Source organism: Phalangium opilio, unplaced genomic scaffold, assembly GCF_054372755.1.
Source record: "Phalangium opilio isolate 3A_F unplaced genomic scaffold, DU_Popi_V2 ptg000079l_1, whole genome shotgun sequence".
Taxonomy (NCBI): Eukaryota; Metazoa; Arthropoda; class Arachnida; order Opiliones; family Phalangiidae; genus Phalangium; species Phalangium opilio.
In genome coordinates this window covers 9,391,025-9,408,648 of record NW_028324187.1, presented here as the reverse complement: position 1 = coordinate 9,408,648, position 17,624 = coordinate 9,391,025, and the positions used below count along the sequence as shown (strand labels likewise).

General features: G+C 37.5%; 1 protein-coding gene and 1 long non-coding RNA gene across 4 annotated transcripts in view; one reads left to right on the top strand and one right to left on the bottom strand.

Moving 5' to 3' along the window:
* The window catches only part of LOC149654801 (uncharacterized), a 41,721-nt gene extending 34,612 nt beyond the window's left edge, over positions 1-7,109 (top strand). For both annotated transcript variants that reach the window (XM_089846441.1, XM_089846440.1), the window contains exons 20-34: positions 331-435; positions 507-720; positions 793-956; positions 1,057-1,517; positions 1,584-1,703; positions 1,782-1,944; positions 2,029-2,198; positions 3,974-4,402; positions 4,485-4,590; positions 4,665-4,872; positions 5,836-5,972; positions 6,038-6,193; positions 6,261-6,419; positions 6,487-6,770; positions 6,848-7,109. In XM_089846441.1, coding sequence (XP_089702567.1) covers positions 331-435; positions 507-720; positions 793-956; positions 1,057-1,517; positions 1,584-1,703; positions 1,782-1,944; positions 2,029-2,198; positions 3,974-4,402; positions 4,485-4,590; positions 4,665-4,872; positions 5,836-5,972; positions 6,038-6,193; positions 6,261-6,419; positions 6,487-6,770; positions 6,848-6,934 — 2,963 coding nt within the window. In that variant the 3' untranslated portion in view covers positions 6,935-7,109. The remainder of the gene's footprint in view (positions 1-330; positions 436-506; positions 721-792; positions 957-1,056; positions 1,518-1,583; positions 1,704-1,781; positions 1,945-2,028; positions 2,199-3,973; positions 4,403-4,484; positions 4,591-4,664; positions 4,873-5,835; positions 5,973-6,037; positions 6,194-6,260; positions 6,420-6,486; positions 6,771-6,847) is intronic.
* A 2,498-nt stretch (positions 7,110-9,607) lies between these two features.
* Positions 9,608-17,101, bottom strand: LOC149654800 (uncharacterized). Of its 2 annotated transcripts, none has more exons than XR_016370737.1 (4): positions 16,757-17,101; positions 16,189-16,673; positions 12,391-13,107; positions 9,608-12,327 (listed from the first exon to the last, which is right to left on the bottom strand). It is a non-coding gene; the product is annotated as an uncharacterized LOC149654800 (long non-coding RNA). The 2 variants fall into 2 exon arrangements; XR_016370738.1 differs by having other exon boundaries at positions 16,189-16,286; positions 16,757-16,799.
* Positions 17,102-17,624: the final 523 nt, after the last annotated feature.

The following is a 17,624-nucleotide window of genomic DNA, read 5'->3' as shown; positions in this document are numbered from 1 at the left end:
TTTTCTAATGGCCTTGATAAAGGCTTCTCTCTCCTTCCATCGCGAAATTTCGAATGGCCTTGACATAGGCTCCTCCCTCATGAATTTTCTAATGGCCTTGATAAAGGCTCCTCTCTCCTTCCATCGCGAAATTTCGAATGGCCTTGACATAGGCTCCTCCCTCATGAATTTTCTAATGGCCTTGATAAAGGCTCCTCCCTCCCTCGCGAAATTTCGAACGACCTTGATACGTGAATACCGTGGTTTTTATATCGACAAAGCGCTCTCTGTTTTCTCATCTCCAATAATGTTTACGAGATTCCGTGGTGTCTTTCTTCTTAATTAATTTAGCGAAAATCACGAATGATTTCGACGGTATTAGCAGCTCCGTTAAAGGTCTTCCTCAGGGGATATCGCCTCTAGTTAAAAGCAAGTCCATGCCCGTTGCCTTAAAAGGTAATGTCAAGCCCAAATATGGTTTACCCTGCCATTTATGTCCTCTCTATATTTTCGAATGTGGTTGACAGATTTATCATCGGACGACGATAGTTCCTCGGACGAAACTGACTCCCCTAGTTCGCGAGTCTTAGTGCCAAAAGCGGATAACGAGACGTTTAGCTCTTTCTTCGATTCCCGGCTGGTCCAGAGAATCCAAGTGGACAGATCGAGCTCCACGTCGTCGCAGACACTCGTCATTAGCGAAGATGTCTTCAAAGAAGTCGCTTCGCAATCCCATCAAATGTAAGCGTACTTAATTAATTAGCGCATTTAGGGAGGAACGCCGATGCTCAGAATTACGAATCGCGTATATAGGCTGGTCCAGAAAAGGACGGTCCAAAAGCAACGCAGAAAACACGCGGCCACTACGCGTAATCCAATCAAAGCGTTGGCTTCCCGAACCGATTTACAGCAAGAATACACGGAAGTTAAAAGCGGAATTGCCGAGAAGGAAGTGAAAAGACTTCAAATTGAGCAACGTAAGTAATTATTAAAATGTTATTTCCGGTAAATAGGCCAATTTTCAAGTGAAAACCAAATTAACACCATTAATTGAGTGTCATTAACGGTATTAATTAGTGGCCAAGTCTTCCAGCAAGTGCCTCTCGGCTTTAGCCGGTTTAGCCAGTACGGAAGACTTCAAGTCCGTCTCCTTACGCAAAGGAACGATAGAAGCGAGTCCGTTACTACCTCACAGTGACGTCATGTTGGTTCAAGTGAAAGGTCGACGTCACGTTCAAACGAGACTAGTGGAAGCCACGTCCGCTTCGGTCAATTCCGGCGATAGCTACGTTTTAATCACGCCCGAGAAAGTCATCTGTTACGTCGGCGAATTCACCAACGTCATCGAACGTGCCAAAGTAACGGAAGTGGCCTCCGTTATTCAACAAAAGAAAGATCTGTGCTTCAAAGGAAACGCGGAAGTAATTCTAATTGATAATGAGAAAAACGCCGATCAGAAACAAGTCGCCGAATTTTTCGAATTACTCGGAACTGATTCCAAAATACCATGCAAAGCTGGTCCACCTCACGAAGACGAGGTAAGACAAAAAAGTTTTATTAAAGGATACGTTTTATACGAATAACCGGTTTAAAACCGGAAATAGATTTACGAAACGGAAGTAATCAGTACCAACAAGGTTTACACTTTAAAAGACGATGCCTTAGTTCCTCTTGAAGGTGTTTGGGGTTGTTTGCCTAAAATTGAAATTCTCGACTCTCAGGAGGTAATTAAGAGCCAAAGGAAATTGAAGCATTTAGGCTTAATTACAATTAAATTAATTTAACTTAATTTTCATTATCAGATCGTGGTATTTGATTTTGGCAGCGAATTCTACGTTTGGAATGGTAAACAAGCTCCATTTGAGAAACGAAAGAGCGTGGCGCGATTGGCCAAAGAATTATTCGATCAAGGATACGATTATTCCGAGTGTGATATCAACCCTTTGTGCCCCAGAATGCCAAGTGGTAAGCCCCCCCCATTCATATTCATATTCTTGTTCAAATTAATAGTTAGAATAGTTAAGCCTAACGCGGGACTAATTTTAACAGAGGATTACAAGCCAACGTTAGCCGATAAGTCGTCAAGTCGGCCATCTTGGGTCGTTTTCGCCAAAATTAACCAACACATGGAACCCGTTCTCTTCAGGGAAAAGTTCTCGGATTGGCCAGATTTGACCCGGATTATCAAGGTTAAAGGTCAAGACGAAGAATGTAACAAGGTAATTAACGAATGTAATGATGATAAGGTGGTGGTGGAGGTGGAGGAGGTTAAGTCGGAGAAAAGTTCTTCTGACGAAGATAATCTCGCGGTTAAGTTACGTAATAACAGAATACAATTAAGTCAATTACTTAAAAGTAATGACGAAACCGCCAGAATTAAAAGCGAAAAACTTAAGGCGCGGTTAGATGAAATTAAGAATAAACACGCTAAGCCTAAAACGGAGGAGATTAGGCCTAAAGATGAGGATGTTCTCGCGAAAGATGAAGCTAAGCCTAAAATTCAGGAAGGTGTTAAGCCTAAACCTAAAGTAGATGACGCGGCGAAATCTAAATGCGTTGTTGAGAATTCTAAGCCTAATTCTAATGAAGGAATTAGGGCTAAATTAGAAGATGTTCTTACGAAAGATAAAGCTAAGCCTAATGATGAAGGAATTAGGTCTAAATTAGAGGATGTTCTTAAAGATAAAGCTAAGCCTAATGATGGAATTAGGAGTAAATTAGAAGATGTTCTTAAAGATAAAGCTAAGCCTAATGATGAAATTAAGTCTAAATTAGATAATCTTCTCACGAAAGATAAAGCTAAGCCTAATGATGAAGGAATTAGGTCTAAATTAGATAATCTTCTTACCAAAGATAAAGCTAAGCCTAATGATGAAGGAATTAGGTCGAAATTAGATAATCTTCTTACCAAGGATAAAGCTAAGCCTAATGATGAAGGAATTAAGGCTAAATTAGAAGCTGTTCTTACGAAAGATAGAGCTAAGCCTAAAGAAGATGACGCGGCGAAATCTAAAAGCGATCATAATCCTAAGCCTAAATATGAGGATGTTAAACACAAAAATGAAGGAATTAAGGCTAAACTTGAGGATATTCTTACGAAAGATAAGGCTAAGCCTAAAATGGATGACAATACTAAGCCTAAATCTAAAATTGAAAAGGAAGTCGGTAAAAGTAGTGAAAGCGATAACTCTACGGAAACTAGCGAATCTAGTGGTAGTGAAGAAAGTAGTTCATAATTTTACAACCAAGGCTTAACGCTTAATTTATTATTATGTCGCCAAATATCATAGCGTTTGTACTTAATTGTAAAAATACTTGCAAAATATTGTAAATTAGATGACTTTTTTGGTATATATTCCAAAATATAACGTGATATTTATAATGCGGTAGTTTTAACCCAAAGTATTTGGCTATACACCCCGGCCTCTAAAGTCCTTACACTTTTGCTTAAATTATTTACTTTTGGTATCTTTGTTTTCTATTTACGTATGTCTATACTATTTCTGCTGTTTTTTTTTCACTTTCTTTTAAGTTTTCTTAAACTTTAAATGCATTTCTTTCTTTCTTTCTATGAGAGGGGGGGGCAGAAAACACTTTTTGTTAAGGTAAAAAATGATTTTGTTTTTAAAGTTATATAAATCTCAATTTGAAATAAACGAGATTAAGGATGGACTTTATTTTAATTAGTCTATTTAAAAAATAAGGCACGCTATAGTTCTAATTTAATTTAATTTAATTAACCTTATTTAATATACTAATTAATTAATGTTGATTGTTTGTATTTGTAATGTCTGAAGCCTTTGTTTTTTAAAGCTTATGTCTTCGCGGCCATGTTGTTCGCAAACGCAATTTTAGACTTTTTGAAAAGTAGGCTTAACAAAATTGAAACAAAGTAGCTAGCCAAGGCTTAACGAACGTATCTATTCTAATTTCTAACCATAAACTAGCTTTATTAACATTTGCATTAACCAAACCTTTTGGCCGCCCATAAAAGACGGAATCCATCGCGGACTTGAAAGCTTTTGACGCCCGCGAAATGTTCAATTGGCAACCGGAAGAACCGGACTTGTGTTTGGAAGGCAGTCATCTAGGCCGAGGCTTAGAGTATTACGACGAGGAGGAACGGAGAAACTTTGAAATTGTCACGACATCCGTCGACGTTTGGCACATATTGGAATACGAACGTCAGCGACTGGTCCCCGAGAGCCACGGACAGTTCCATTGCGGAGACACTTACGTCGTACGATGGAATTACACCTTGATGCAAATTGGTCGCGATTTTTACGGAAACGTTTCTAAACATTCTTTCACGGGTCGAAGTCGTTGCGCCTATTTCTTTTGGCAAGGAAAGAATTCTAGAATCACCGAGAAAGGCGCCTCTGCCCTCATGACCGTTGAACTTGACGAAGAACGAGGTCCTCAAGTAAGTACACGCGAGTTCCTACTCTATGCATTTTGCCGCCGCGTGTATTCATCCGCGCGTTGTTTGCCTTTTGACAAATAAGGTTCGTGTGGTCCAAGGGAAAGAATCGCCGTGTTTTTTAAACGTGTTTGAAGGTCGAATGGTAGTGTACTTGGGCGAGCGGGAATGCGCCGAAACTAACACTCCAGGTAAATATCGCGTCATTGCTTGTTGACGTTCGTTACGTAAGTATACCTAGAGAGGGACGATCTATTTTGTTCAGGACCTTGGAAATTGTTTATGGTTCGTGGTGAATTTCCGTCCGAGGCTATGCTAGTCGAGGTCAACAATGGGTGTCAATCGCTGAGAAGTCGAGGCAGTTTCGTATTGGTCAATGTCCAAACTGGAATTATATTTCAATGGCACGGTTCCAAGTGTCACGGCAAAACCAAGAAAGTTGCTGATAAGGCCGTGGAAAACATTTTGGACAAGTAAGTTAATATTTTAATCATAAAAGTCTTCTTCCTCCGACCGATCTTATTCTCTTATCAGGCCACGTTGCTATATTATTTATTAAATTGCCCTTAATTAAAAAAGGGTTAATGAATGTTTCAATGTGTTCACGAAGTACTTCCTTGACATTAGGAATTGTTATTTCTTATAAAGTTCCCATAATTTTGGGGTGCCGACTTCCAGGGGTAAAACTAATAATGTATTTCCTACGGGCCCCTGTAGAACTTTTTCCCGCGATACACCGGTGTATGATTTTATTTTATAATCTACATTTGTTTCGTACTTTCCTTCAAAGTTCTATAGTTAATTTAAGTAACGAAATTAGGTTCATTTTAAACATCAATTTAATTAGATTAATTAGTGTAAATTTCAAAAGATTTCACCGCGAGGGAGACGAGATATATACCCTATTTTATAATGACCCCTGTTTCGGAGATAACGTACTTTCCTTCTTAGTTCTTTAGTTATTTTAAGTATGAAGGAATTGTCTCTCTTTAACGAAATTAGGTTCATTTTAAACATCAATATAATTAGAATAATTAGTGTAAATTTTAAAAGATTTCACCGTGAGGGAGACGAGATATCTCTTACTTTATATTACCCCATCATTAACTTCTTAATTTTTGCGATCAAATTTCAAACCCTAATTACGCTCTAAATATAAAAATTGGAGTGCCGACTTCCAGGGGTAAAACTAATAATGTATTTCCTACGGGCTCCTGTAGAACTTTTACCCGCAATGCACCGGTGTACGATGTTTATAATTTATTATATAATTTTATTTTACGAAATTCCGTTCTAATTTAATCGTTTTTGGAATTAAATTTGAAACCCTATGGCTAATTACGCTTTAAGATAGGAAATGGAGGCTTTAGTAATTAGTAATTAGTTGAAATTATAACACGCTAGCGAGTCGATTAGTATAAATGAACGCGTTTTAGGAGACCGGAAGAAATGATGTTCTCGCAGCATTTGGACAAGTTTGTCGTCAAGGTGACTGAGGAGGGAAAAGAAACGAAGGAATTCTGGTCGGCCATTGGTGGAAAGAAAAGGAGGAACTACTTTTCACTGTCTAAAAGTACGTATCCGTGCGCTTTAGCTTAGTTTAGTTCCTGTAGATTAATTAATGTCCGCCCCAATTAGGCATTCTGTCTTACGACTACACTCCGCGACTCTTTCGAATGACGAGTATCAACGGAGTGTTCGAAGCCAGCGAGATATTTTGTTCTTACGGGACCACGAAGCACGCGTGCGCTTATCCCTTTTTACAGAGCGACATTTACGGAGTACCCCAACCTGGTACGTGTCCGATTGAAGAAGCTCAGATCTCTTGGACCAGGGGACAAAATTGATTGTTTCGTTTCAGCATTGTTCCTACTGGACAACAATTCCGAGGTATTTTTATGGCAAGGTTGGTGGCCCGAAGGTGATGAAGAGACGGTGAATGTCGCCACTGGATCAGCCAATCAGAGGTTTAATATGGATAGAAGATGCGCCATGGAGACGACGCTCGAATATTGTCGAGGTAACTAAAATTTAAGACGACTTAAGGAGAACGCGCGAGATTCTTAATGTTAATTATTTAATCGCAGTCGCGAATGAGTCGAAGCCGCCGAAAGCCTACGTCATTCACGCTGGTCGCGAACCGTTAGTTTTCACAAACTTATTTCCCGAATGGGAAACTGTCCAAGAAGTTGTCCGGGTCAGCTCCCAGAATGAAGCCCTTTCCAAGCAAAGGCATCCTTGTCTCGTTCAAGACGTTCTTGGGAAACTGGAACGCAAATATTACAAGTTGGAGGAACTGAGAGCGCAACCTTTACCGGAAGGCGTCAATCCATCCAACTTGGAAATTTATTTGGACGATAATGACTTTTTCGTAAGTAGAAGACTGAAAATTAGGGGGTTTTTTTGGAAGTGGGTTAATTAACTTAATTTTGAATTGGTGTTTTTCAGAATGTGTTTCAAATGTCAAAAGACGAGTTTAAAAACTTGGCGTCCTGGAAACGAACCAACTTGAAGAAAGAGGCTCAACTGTTTTAAGTTGAACCTGCTACTTTTATAATAATAATAATAATAATAAAAAAAATATATAATAATAATATTACGCGTGGGTTTTTTGTTAAAGTTCGCACGCGCTAGTCAAATTAATTTAAACATTAACTTTTAACATTTAATATTTTTTACATTTTAGTGAAATAAAATTTATGAGAAATCATTTCAATGTTGTTGCCTAATTATTCAAATACGTCTTAAGCCTAATTATTCAAATACGTCTTAAGCTTTATTATTCAAATACGTCTTAAGCCTAATTATTCAAATACGTCTTAAGCCTAATTATTCAAATACGTCTTAAGCCTAATTATTCAAATACGTCTTAAGCCTAATTATTCAAATACGTCTTAAGCCTAATTATTCAAATACGTCTTAAGCCTAATTATTCAAATACGTCTTAAGCCTAATTATTCAAATACGTCTTAAGCCTTATTATTCAAATACGTCTGAAGCCTAATTATTCAAATACGTCTTAAGCCTAATTATTCACATACGTCTTAAGCCTAATTATTCAAATGCGTCTTAAGCCTAAATATTTAAATACGTCTTAAGCCTAATTATTCAAATACGTCTTAAGCCTAATTATTCAAATGCGTCTTAAGCCTAAATATTTAAATACGTCTTAAGCCTAATTATTCACATACGTCTTAAGCCTAATTATTCAAATACGTCTTAAGCCTAAATATTTAAATACGTGCTAAGCCTATTTATTCAAATACGTGCTAAGCCTATTTATTCAAATACGTTCTAAGCCTAATTATTCAAATATATGTGCTAAGCCTAATTATTCAAATACGTGCTAAGCCTAATTATTCAAATATATGTGATAAGCCTAATTATTCAAAAATGAGTTAAGCCTAATTTTTCAAATATGTGTTAAGGCACAAGGTGAGCTTGAGTTTGTGCGGAAAAGATTTTGGAGATTTCAAGCAAAATTCTCATTTTACGAGCTAGGCCTACAATCGTGCATGTAAATAAGCCTTCAGTAAATCTCTAGCATTACCAAAAGTACATAGATATAAATACAAAAAGTACACTTCGTTAAGAATTCCCTGCCTTTGGCTGTAGACGACATGGAAACTGAGAAGCAAACTACCCTCCGCTCAACCCCCTACACGAACTAACCAATCAGGGAGTAATAATCATACACATTAAAGGCTATTCACTAATGAATATTTTCTTTGCAAACGCTTCTGGGCATACGTCCTTGTTAGAAATTTATAAGATGCGATAAGTAAGCCTGGCCATAAGTCTATGTTGTAAACTAAAACTTTCTGTACCTGTATTCAAGGGGCTAAACACTAATGACAATTTTCCTTCATATAGGATTTTCATAGATGCTACATTATGAGCCTAATCACGGCTTGTTCCCTGTGCCACGGTCGGGAAGGTACGTCGACACTATTGTGAAATAAAGGAGGGCTTCTCATATTACACGGCGCCAGCAAATTTCAACGAAGCGTACTTTTTGTTTTTATATCTATATACTTTTGTTTGTACTTCATAAATGTACTATAGAATAAATAAAATGAAATAATTGTTCGTCGATTTAATGAATCTCATTTTTATTGCTTTTCTTTTCAATAAAGTTACAGGCATACATATGATCATGAATAAATAAATCACTTTTTAGCACTGTTAAAGGCAGTGCGTCGAGGGGCTATTCACTAATGAAAATTTTCTTTCATTGGTGATTTCTATTGATGCTTTTTAAAAGCCATTTAAAATGGATTTGGATTAATGGTTGCCTCTGGATTACGAGTAATCATCGAGGGGCTACTCACTAAAAACTCGTTAGTGCTTTTAAACGGGATTGGGATTTGGGGTTACTTAGGGGCTATGGGTTATTATTATTATCATTATGAACGGTTAATTAAGCATTAACACATTTGCCACTAGGGGCGCTGTATACGTAGTTACGTATTTACTGACATCTAAAGCGTGAAAAATTCTGCTAGACTTTCGTGTAAGCAATATATATAGTTCATAAATTGCCGTTAGGGGCGCTGTATACGTAGTTACGTATTTACTGACATCTAAAGCGTGAAAAATTCTGCTAGACTTTCGTGTAAGCAATATATATATAGTTCATAAATTGCCGTTAGGGGCGCTGTATACGTAGTTACGTATTTACTGACATCTAAAGCGTGAAAAACTCTGCTAGACTTTCGTGTAAGCAATATATATAGTTCATAAATTGCCGTTAGGGGCGCTGTATACGTAGTTACGTATTTACCGACATCTAAACATGGTCAATTTTTGCTATGACGCCATATACGGTGACGCGTCATGACGTCAAATCCGGTGACGTGTCATAACGTCATATCCGGTGACGCGTCATGACGTCATATCCGGTGACGCGTCATGACGTCATATCCGGTGACGTGTCATGACGTCATATCCGGTGACGTCACCTATGACGTCAAGGAGGTTATTGACTTGTGACGTCACGACAGATGTTAATGGTAAAAGGTAATGATTGACCATTCAGTTATGCCTAGCATCCATTCATATAGGCCTAGCGTTCATTCATTTAGGCCTAGCAGTGTTCAGCTATTTGAATTTCGTGCCCGGGATATGGTGCACCCGAGTCCGCTTTTAGCGCCCCCGACGCAGGAAATTTACGCAGTTGTAAGTTGCAGGCATAGGTCAACCGATTCATTTCGCTCCCTGGAAGCCGTCGAAGAAGGTCGCTCGGAGAACCCTTTCACGCTCAGCTGATGGTGATCGTGAACCCGGCTTTTGAGGTCGATTCTTCATCGTTCTGCCATTTCGTTGATCGTTTTTGCCGAGGACGCATGCTGAATTCGAAGCTCTTCAAGTTATCTGGCGGCCATTGCTTTGCCACGTGGTGCTTTACCAGTCCGTAAGCCTAACCTTTACAATAATCCAAACTCATCTAGCTCCCCTTAAATTATTTATTTTATTTCAAGTATTTAAATTAATTAGGTAGGGTTAAATGTTAGTAAATTTTATTTATTTATTAAAAATCAAGTACCATAAATAAAATTTTACAACGAGATGTTGAACAAGAGAGAATCCCTTAATAATTAGTAAAGGAGCTATTGTTTAAAGATAATAAACGGAATACGTAATTAATTTAGCGATATCGCGACAGATTTTCGGAAATCAAGTCCCGCCGAACACGAGGGCCGTTGGCCTAAGCCTTGTACCATTTAAATTCTAGTTACTTAACGGATTCTTTCTGTGGGAATAAATTTAAAATAAATAAATAGCAGGGTTTTCCTAAGATTAGTTTAAGGGCTATAATTAATTAATTTAGAGCTAAAGCGACAGATTTTCGAAAATCAAGTCCCGCAGATATCATTTTAAGACACGAGGACCGTTGCCCTAAGCCTAATCCCATTTAATTCTAGTTATTTATGGGGTCTAAATAAATAGCAGGGTTTTCCAAAAATTAGTTTAGAGGCTATAATTAATTAATTTAGAGCTAAAGCGACAGATTTTCAAAAATAAAGTCCCGCAGATATCATTTTAAGACAGGAGGACCGTTGCCTAAGCCTAATCCCATTTAATTCTAGTTATTTATGGGGTCTATCTGTGGGAACAATTTTAAATAAATAGCAGGGTTTTCCTAAGATTAGTTTAGAGGCTATAATTAATTAATTTAGAGCTAAAGCGACAGATTTTCGAAAATCAAGTCCCGCAGATATCATTTTAAGACACGAGGACCGATGCCCTAAGCCTAATCCCATTTAATTCTAGTTATTTATGGGGTCTAAATAAATAGCAGGGTTTTCCTAAGATTAGTTTAAAGGCTATAATTAATTAATTTAGAGCTAAAGCGACAGATTTTCAAAAATAAAGTCACGCAGATATCATTTTAAGACACGAGGACCGTTGCCTAAGCCTAATCCCATTTAATTCTAGTAATTTACGGGGTCTATCTGTGGGAACAATTTTAAATAAATAGCAGGGTTTTCCTAAGATTAGTTTAAGGGCTATAATTAATTAATTTAGAGCTAAAGCGACAGATTTTCGAAAATCAAGTCCCGCAGAGATCATTTTAAGACACGAGGACCAGTGCCCTAAGCCTAATTAAGCCTTCTCCTATTTAATTCTAGTTATTTATGGGTTTCTATCTGTGGGAATAGTTTTAAATGACCTGTTTTCCTTAAACTAAATTAGGGGATATTTTAAATTTTCATTATTCCAGCTATGTATTTAATTTAAAACTAAACGGCAGTTTCCCTTAAATTTGTTTAGGGGGTTTTTCCTTATATTATTTTAATTCATTTTGTTGGGCCCAAAAGTAGGCAATAGTTTAAGATGTGTTATTAATATGTTTTCATTTATAGATGCAGCTGATATTCTTGGATTTTTCTGTCGCTGGTCATTCATAGACGGATCATTCCAGATGACTTATCATTCCTGATGACATTCTTTGTTGGATTGACGTTGCACGATGACTTCCGCTGTTCTGGACTCGCTACGTATCATTCCTGATGACAATTCTTGGTTGGATTCCGTTACACGATGTCTTCTTCCGGACTTGCTATCTCTCTCAACATTGACCCGAAGATCCGGAGAAAATCATCGAAGCTAGAAGACACAAAATACATCTTTTTTACTTGCAAATTTTACATGTAACCACTTAACTTAGTTTTTTTTCTTGCAAATTTTATTTGTAACTACTTATTATTTTTTTTGCGTTCAAACTTTAATTTACCAAACTCTTTAATAATAATTTTTTTGTTCGAAAATTTTTGTAAACACTTGGTTTTTTTGTTTCTTATTGAATAAATTTTGCCTTAAACCTCGTTCTTTCTTTTCTTGAATTTTTTTAGATACTAGACTTGGTTTCTTTTTTTAAAAGTCTGGACTTAGGGAGTTTTTTTTGACCCCTTTTTTCATAATTTTTACAAAAAATTAAGCAAATAATTCAATAAAAAAAAATTTTTTTCAAAAAAAAAATTATTTTTTTATTAAAATTATAAAAAATATAAAAAAAAATCAAAAAAATTGTAAAAAGAAGCATAAAAAATATCAAAAAAACTACCCCAAGTGTTTTTCTTATGTTTTTGTACCTTCCATAGTATCGAAACTTTAATTTTAAACTTAAGCTACCACCCCCAAAGTAAGCCTTGCGAGCCCAATTTAAATTTTACAAGTCCCTGGGACAAATCGGGAAACGTAAAATTTAAACTAAGGCCCGCTGTAGAGCCCCCAAAACCAGGAAACTTCGTCCTTAGCATGGGATTTCCAATGAGAGTCCACTCGCTGTCGTCCATAGCATGGGATTTCCAATGAGAGTCCACTCGGTGTCGTCCACAGCATGGGATTTCCAATGAGAGTCCACTCGGTGTCGTCCACAGCATGGGATTTCCAATGAGAGTCCACTCGCTGTCGTCCACTTCTTCCTGCGCAAGAAAAATTCGAATTACTATTTGGAAAAGGCACACGAATAACTTGAAATTAATTACCTTAATTAGAAAATCCAGTCGAGTATTTTCACAAAATGTTCAGGCAGAAGACAAATGACTATTTTTTTGGCATAAAAGGCACACTCGTAACAGTAATAGGGAAAGAATAGCGTAAAAAGCTAAGCCTCGCCTTAAACCCCGCTTAAAATCGTGTTTACTTTTAAAGGACAAAGCGTATAAGCAACCTTCTACCTTAAACAAAATCATAAATTTATTTAAATCCTACAAAACTCCCTCAAAGAGTTGCCAAACGCTTTTCCCCTAAAAATATTTATAATTAAAACCATAAACTAGATACCTTAACACCGCAAAGGGAATCTCACCCTTGAAATCCTGATTACGCGTTCATTATTCTTAAAAGGGAGGGCTTGGACCAGTGTTCACCTATTCCATAAGTAAGATTTTATTTATGTCCTGGCGAAAAGAAAAATCCCTAAAACTTCAAGGACACAAAGCCGCTTCCCTTCTAACAATAAATAGAATAATAAATAATAAACTAAATACCCTAATAATTGCCTAAATGTCTCACAGGCTGTCTAAATAGTCTTTTTCGCTAATGAGATTCCCTTTCACGGATAAAATCAAAGTGTAGACCTCAATTAAGAAGGGGATTGTAATGGGTTCCTTGACCTGATTAATATTGGGTGCCTTTTGCCAAAAAAATAGTTATTGATTCTAGAATCCAACATAAATTTCTCCTTTGGAAACAGATGGTAGCTTTAAAAAAAATAAAATTCAAACAATCAAATACAGATTAAAATTATTATCAACTTAAAGTATTTCAGGGCTCCCAGCGCTTAGTGCACAAAAAATAATAGGTATTATAGGTCTAATAGGCTAAAATTATAGGATATTTATAGGTCCAAAAATCATCAATTTATAGGTTCAAACTTATGTTATGTAAATTTTATACATTTAAAATTACGAATTATTGGAGTTTTACAGGAAGTATATTATATATTCGAGAGTAGACTACAACTTTTAAACATATTTAAAAAAATATGATCATTAATTAATTTACTATTTACCATGCATGAAATTTTTTATAGATAACTACCTTACATTTTTAAAATTATTTTAAATGTCAGGTACTTTTGACTTTGGACTAATTCAGGGTTACCACGAAATTTTCAGATTCAAATTCCCTGACTTTTTCAGGTTTTGTTGGACTTTTATTACGATTTTCCCTGACATGTTTAGGCCCAACTGTCATTATTCTAGAGCGTTCAAATCGCCTTCTTGAATGTATAACTTAAAACGTAATCTCGCTAAAATTTTGAAAAAAGAAATGAAAAATTTTGGATTGTTTTTGAAGTTTCTCAGTGTTTTTAAACCAACATATCCAAAATATAGGTATTATAGGATAAATTTACGAATTATAGGTTTTTATAGGACCATCTCAGAATTATAGGTATTTATAGGTATTATAGGTACTCTGGGAGCCCTGGTATTTTCAGGGCCGGATTAAGCAATTTTGCAACCGGGGGGCCGGGATAATGCGCACCCCCTTAAGTCGAAAAAAAAAATAGGAACAGCAAATGTTGCTAAATGGGGAATAGTTTGAATCAATGTGCCCCCAACAAGCGTTGCACCCGTGGGCCAGTACCCCCTCGCCCCCCCCCCTTAATCCGGCCCTGACTAAAACATACTGAAAGGGTATCCCCGTATCTCTAGTAGAACCAAAGTTACGAGCCTACAAAGTTGGCTGCAATGATATTCATACGGAGGGGGCTATGTTTGTCAATATTCTCCACAATTACTTAGCTCCTATTTACTAGATCCCCAAGACTTTAGTATGGTTGGATGGGGGATAAATTGGACTATAACATACTGAAACGGCATCCCCGTATCTCTAGTAGAACCAGAGTTACGAGCCTACAAAGTTGGCTGCAATGCTATTCCTACGGAGGGGGCTATGTTTGTCAATATTCTCCACAATTACTTAGCTCCTATTTACCAGATCCCCAAGACTTTAGTATGGTTGGATGGGGGATAAATTGGACTATAACATACTGAAAGGGCATCCCCGTATCTCTAGTAGAACCAGAGTTACGAGCCCACAAAGTTGGGTGCAATGACATTCCTACGGAGGGGGCTATGTTTGTCAATATTTTCCTCAATTACTTAGCTCCTATTTACTAGATCCCCAAGATTTTAGTATGGTTGGATGGGGGATAAATTGGACTATAACATACTGAAAGGGCATCCCCGTATCTCTAATAGAACCAGAGTTACGAGCCCACAAAGTTGAGTGCAATGACATTCCTACGGAGGGGGCTATGTTTGTCAATATTTTCCTCAATTACTTAGCTCCTATTTACTAGGTCCCCAAGATTTTAGTATGGTTGGATGGGGGATAAATTGGACTATAACATACTGAAAGGGCATCCCCGTATCTCTAGTAGAACCAGAGTTACGAGCCTACAAAGTTGGGTGCAATGACATTCCTACGGAGGGGGCTATGTTTGTCAATATTTTCCTCAATTACTTAGCTCCTATTTACTAGATCCCCAAGATTTTAGTATGGTTGGATGGGGGATAAATTGGACTATAACATACTGAAAGGGCATCCCCGTATCTCTAGTAGAACCAGAGTTACGAGCCCACAAAGTTGGGTGCAATGACATTCCTACGGAGGGGGCTATGTTTGTCAATATTTTCCTCAATTACTTAGCTCCTATTTACTAGATCCCCAAGATTTTAGTATGGTTGGATGGGGGATAAATTGGACTATAACATACTGAAAGGGCATCCCCGTATCTCTAGTAGAACCAGAGTTACGAGCCCACAAAGTTGGGTGCAATGACATTCCTACGGAGGGGGCTATGTTTGTCAATATTTTCCTCAATTACTTAGCTCCTATTTACTAGATCCCCAAGATTTTAGTATGGTTGGATGGGGGATAAATTGGACTATAACATACTGAAAGGGCATCCCCGTATCTCTAGTAGAACCAGAGTTACGAGCCTACAAAGTTGGCTGCAATGCTATTCCTACGGAGGGGGCTATGTTTGTGAATATTTTCCTCAATTACTTAGCTCCTATTTACTAGATCCCCAAGACTTTAGTATGGTTGGATGGGGGATAAATTGGACTATAACATACTGAAAGGGCATCCCCGTATCTCTAGTAGAACCAGAGTTACGAGCCTACAAAGTTGGGTGCAATGACATTCCTACGGAGGGGGCTATGTTTGTCAATATTCTCCACAATTACTTAGCTCCTATTTACTAGATCCCCAAGACTTTAGTATGGTTGGATGGGGGGGGGGGGAATTGAACTATAACATACCAAAAGGGCATCCCCGTAGAGGCACATACATATAGTTTGAGGTACTGTTTCAGTGCTGACTTAAATTGGGCAATAGATTTTAATGATACAATCTCAGGGGGAAGTGAATTCCAAATGGGGACCGATCTACGAAAAAAGGAGTGCTTAAGCTGGTCTTTATGGGCATATCAGTGGAATAATAAGTTTTTACCATGACCCCTTGTGGGAGCGATAGAGGGGGCATCAGAAAAATAAGTTTGATTAAAGGAGTTTAAGATTTTCAACACGCTTAAAAGGTCAAAATATTTGCGACGCGTTGTTAGGGAAGACCAACCAAGAATACAAAGTTGTACTTCCCATGGTAGGTGTCGGAGTCTAGTTGGGATTTGGTGTCGGAGACGGAGAGACAACCCTGGATATTGTTTAATATCGAAAGCGGAATGGGGGTAACTCTTAATTTCCATTCGGTTACGATAAAACTTTGCTATTTAATCGAAATTAACCCTTATATATAAATAAAATATTTACCTGGAAAGATCTCAAGCTTCAAGCCAACAAAGACATAGGATACTAAGCCTTGGTCGTAGTAACACCTGCAGGCTGCACCATCATGGATGTACTAATAACTATCGTAACGATAGTTATTAGCAGGGCCGGAAATAAGAAAAAAATCTTATAGGACATTTGTCCAGTGACCCCCCATTTGACTGGAAAATTTATTGGACATTGTCCACTGGAGTGTGCTAAAATAGTGTCGCATCTTCATAGTCAAGCTATCAAAACTTCGGAAAATTTATTGGTCAAAATGTCCAGTGACCCCCTTAGTTTTTTAAAAAGTTATGGGACATTTTAAAATTTTATTGGACAATGTCCAGTGTCCTGTGCTTATTTCCGGCCCTGGTTATTAGTACATCCATGGCTGCACTGCCAACGGCAACGTGGGCCCACTAAGCCTTGGTCGTAATTACCAAACGTATTTGGCACGATTAAGCATAAATTTTCCACTCGCGACGCTTAATTTCCGATCGATTGCGATAAAACATTGGTATTTAATACAAATTAACCCTTAAAATATAATTAAAATCAAAATATTTACCAGCAAATATCGGACAGAAAATCGCAGCGGCCACTTCAAACGGAAAACGACCCCAAAAACGACCTTGAATGATAACCTGCAAACACGTACCGCTAGATGGCGCTGCTGAAGTTAGGCTTAGGCAGACTTCAAAATATGGCGGGAGCGTGCGTTTCAATTATATCGTTTCTATTTTCGAATATAATTAATAATTCAGTTAATTATAATTTAATAATGTCTTCTAAACAGTCCAAAACACTTTTCTCCACTTTTAAAAAGTGGTATCGGAGTTTATGGATTCCTACAGCTGGGAAACTACCCTATAAACATGTATGTCCAATAGGTCGAACTAATTCCTATGAAAGTTAATTAATTTTACAGGGGACCCAGTTTTACGTTGATCTAGATCAAATAAAAGTTCTGAAATGAGAAATGTAATATATTCCAAAATCTTTGTTCGTTTTTGGCCTAATTGTTCCTGTTCTTAATTAGAAAACTAGTAAAATAAAAATAGTAATGAAGAAAGAAGATGCCGCCCCATAAGTAGGGTGTCCTGTTGCAATACACGTCAAAATGCTATCAGAAATTCCACCTAAAATGGTTCAATCGCGAGAGACGCGAGTCTTCCCTCCAGTATTGACATAAGTTTATAAGATATGTTCCATAAGTATGTCACTACCCATCCTTCGTAATGTTAGAGGCTTAATGAGAGCTAGTCCAAGAACGACGTGAGAATTGACTACACTCGGTTTTGCAGTCCATCCTCCTCTTTAGTCTGTACTAAGCCTTTGACAAGGCCTCACTACGCGTCGCTTTACAAGAATCTATGACGTTTCACCTACGTCACTTCATGACAAGCTCTCATTAACGAGTGACACACTTATGAACC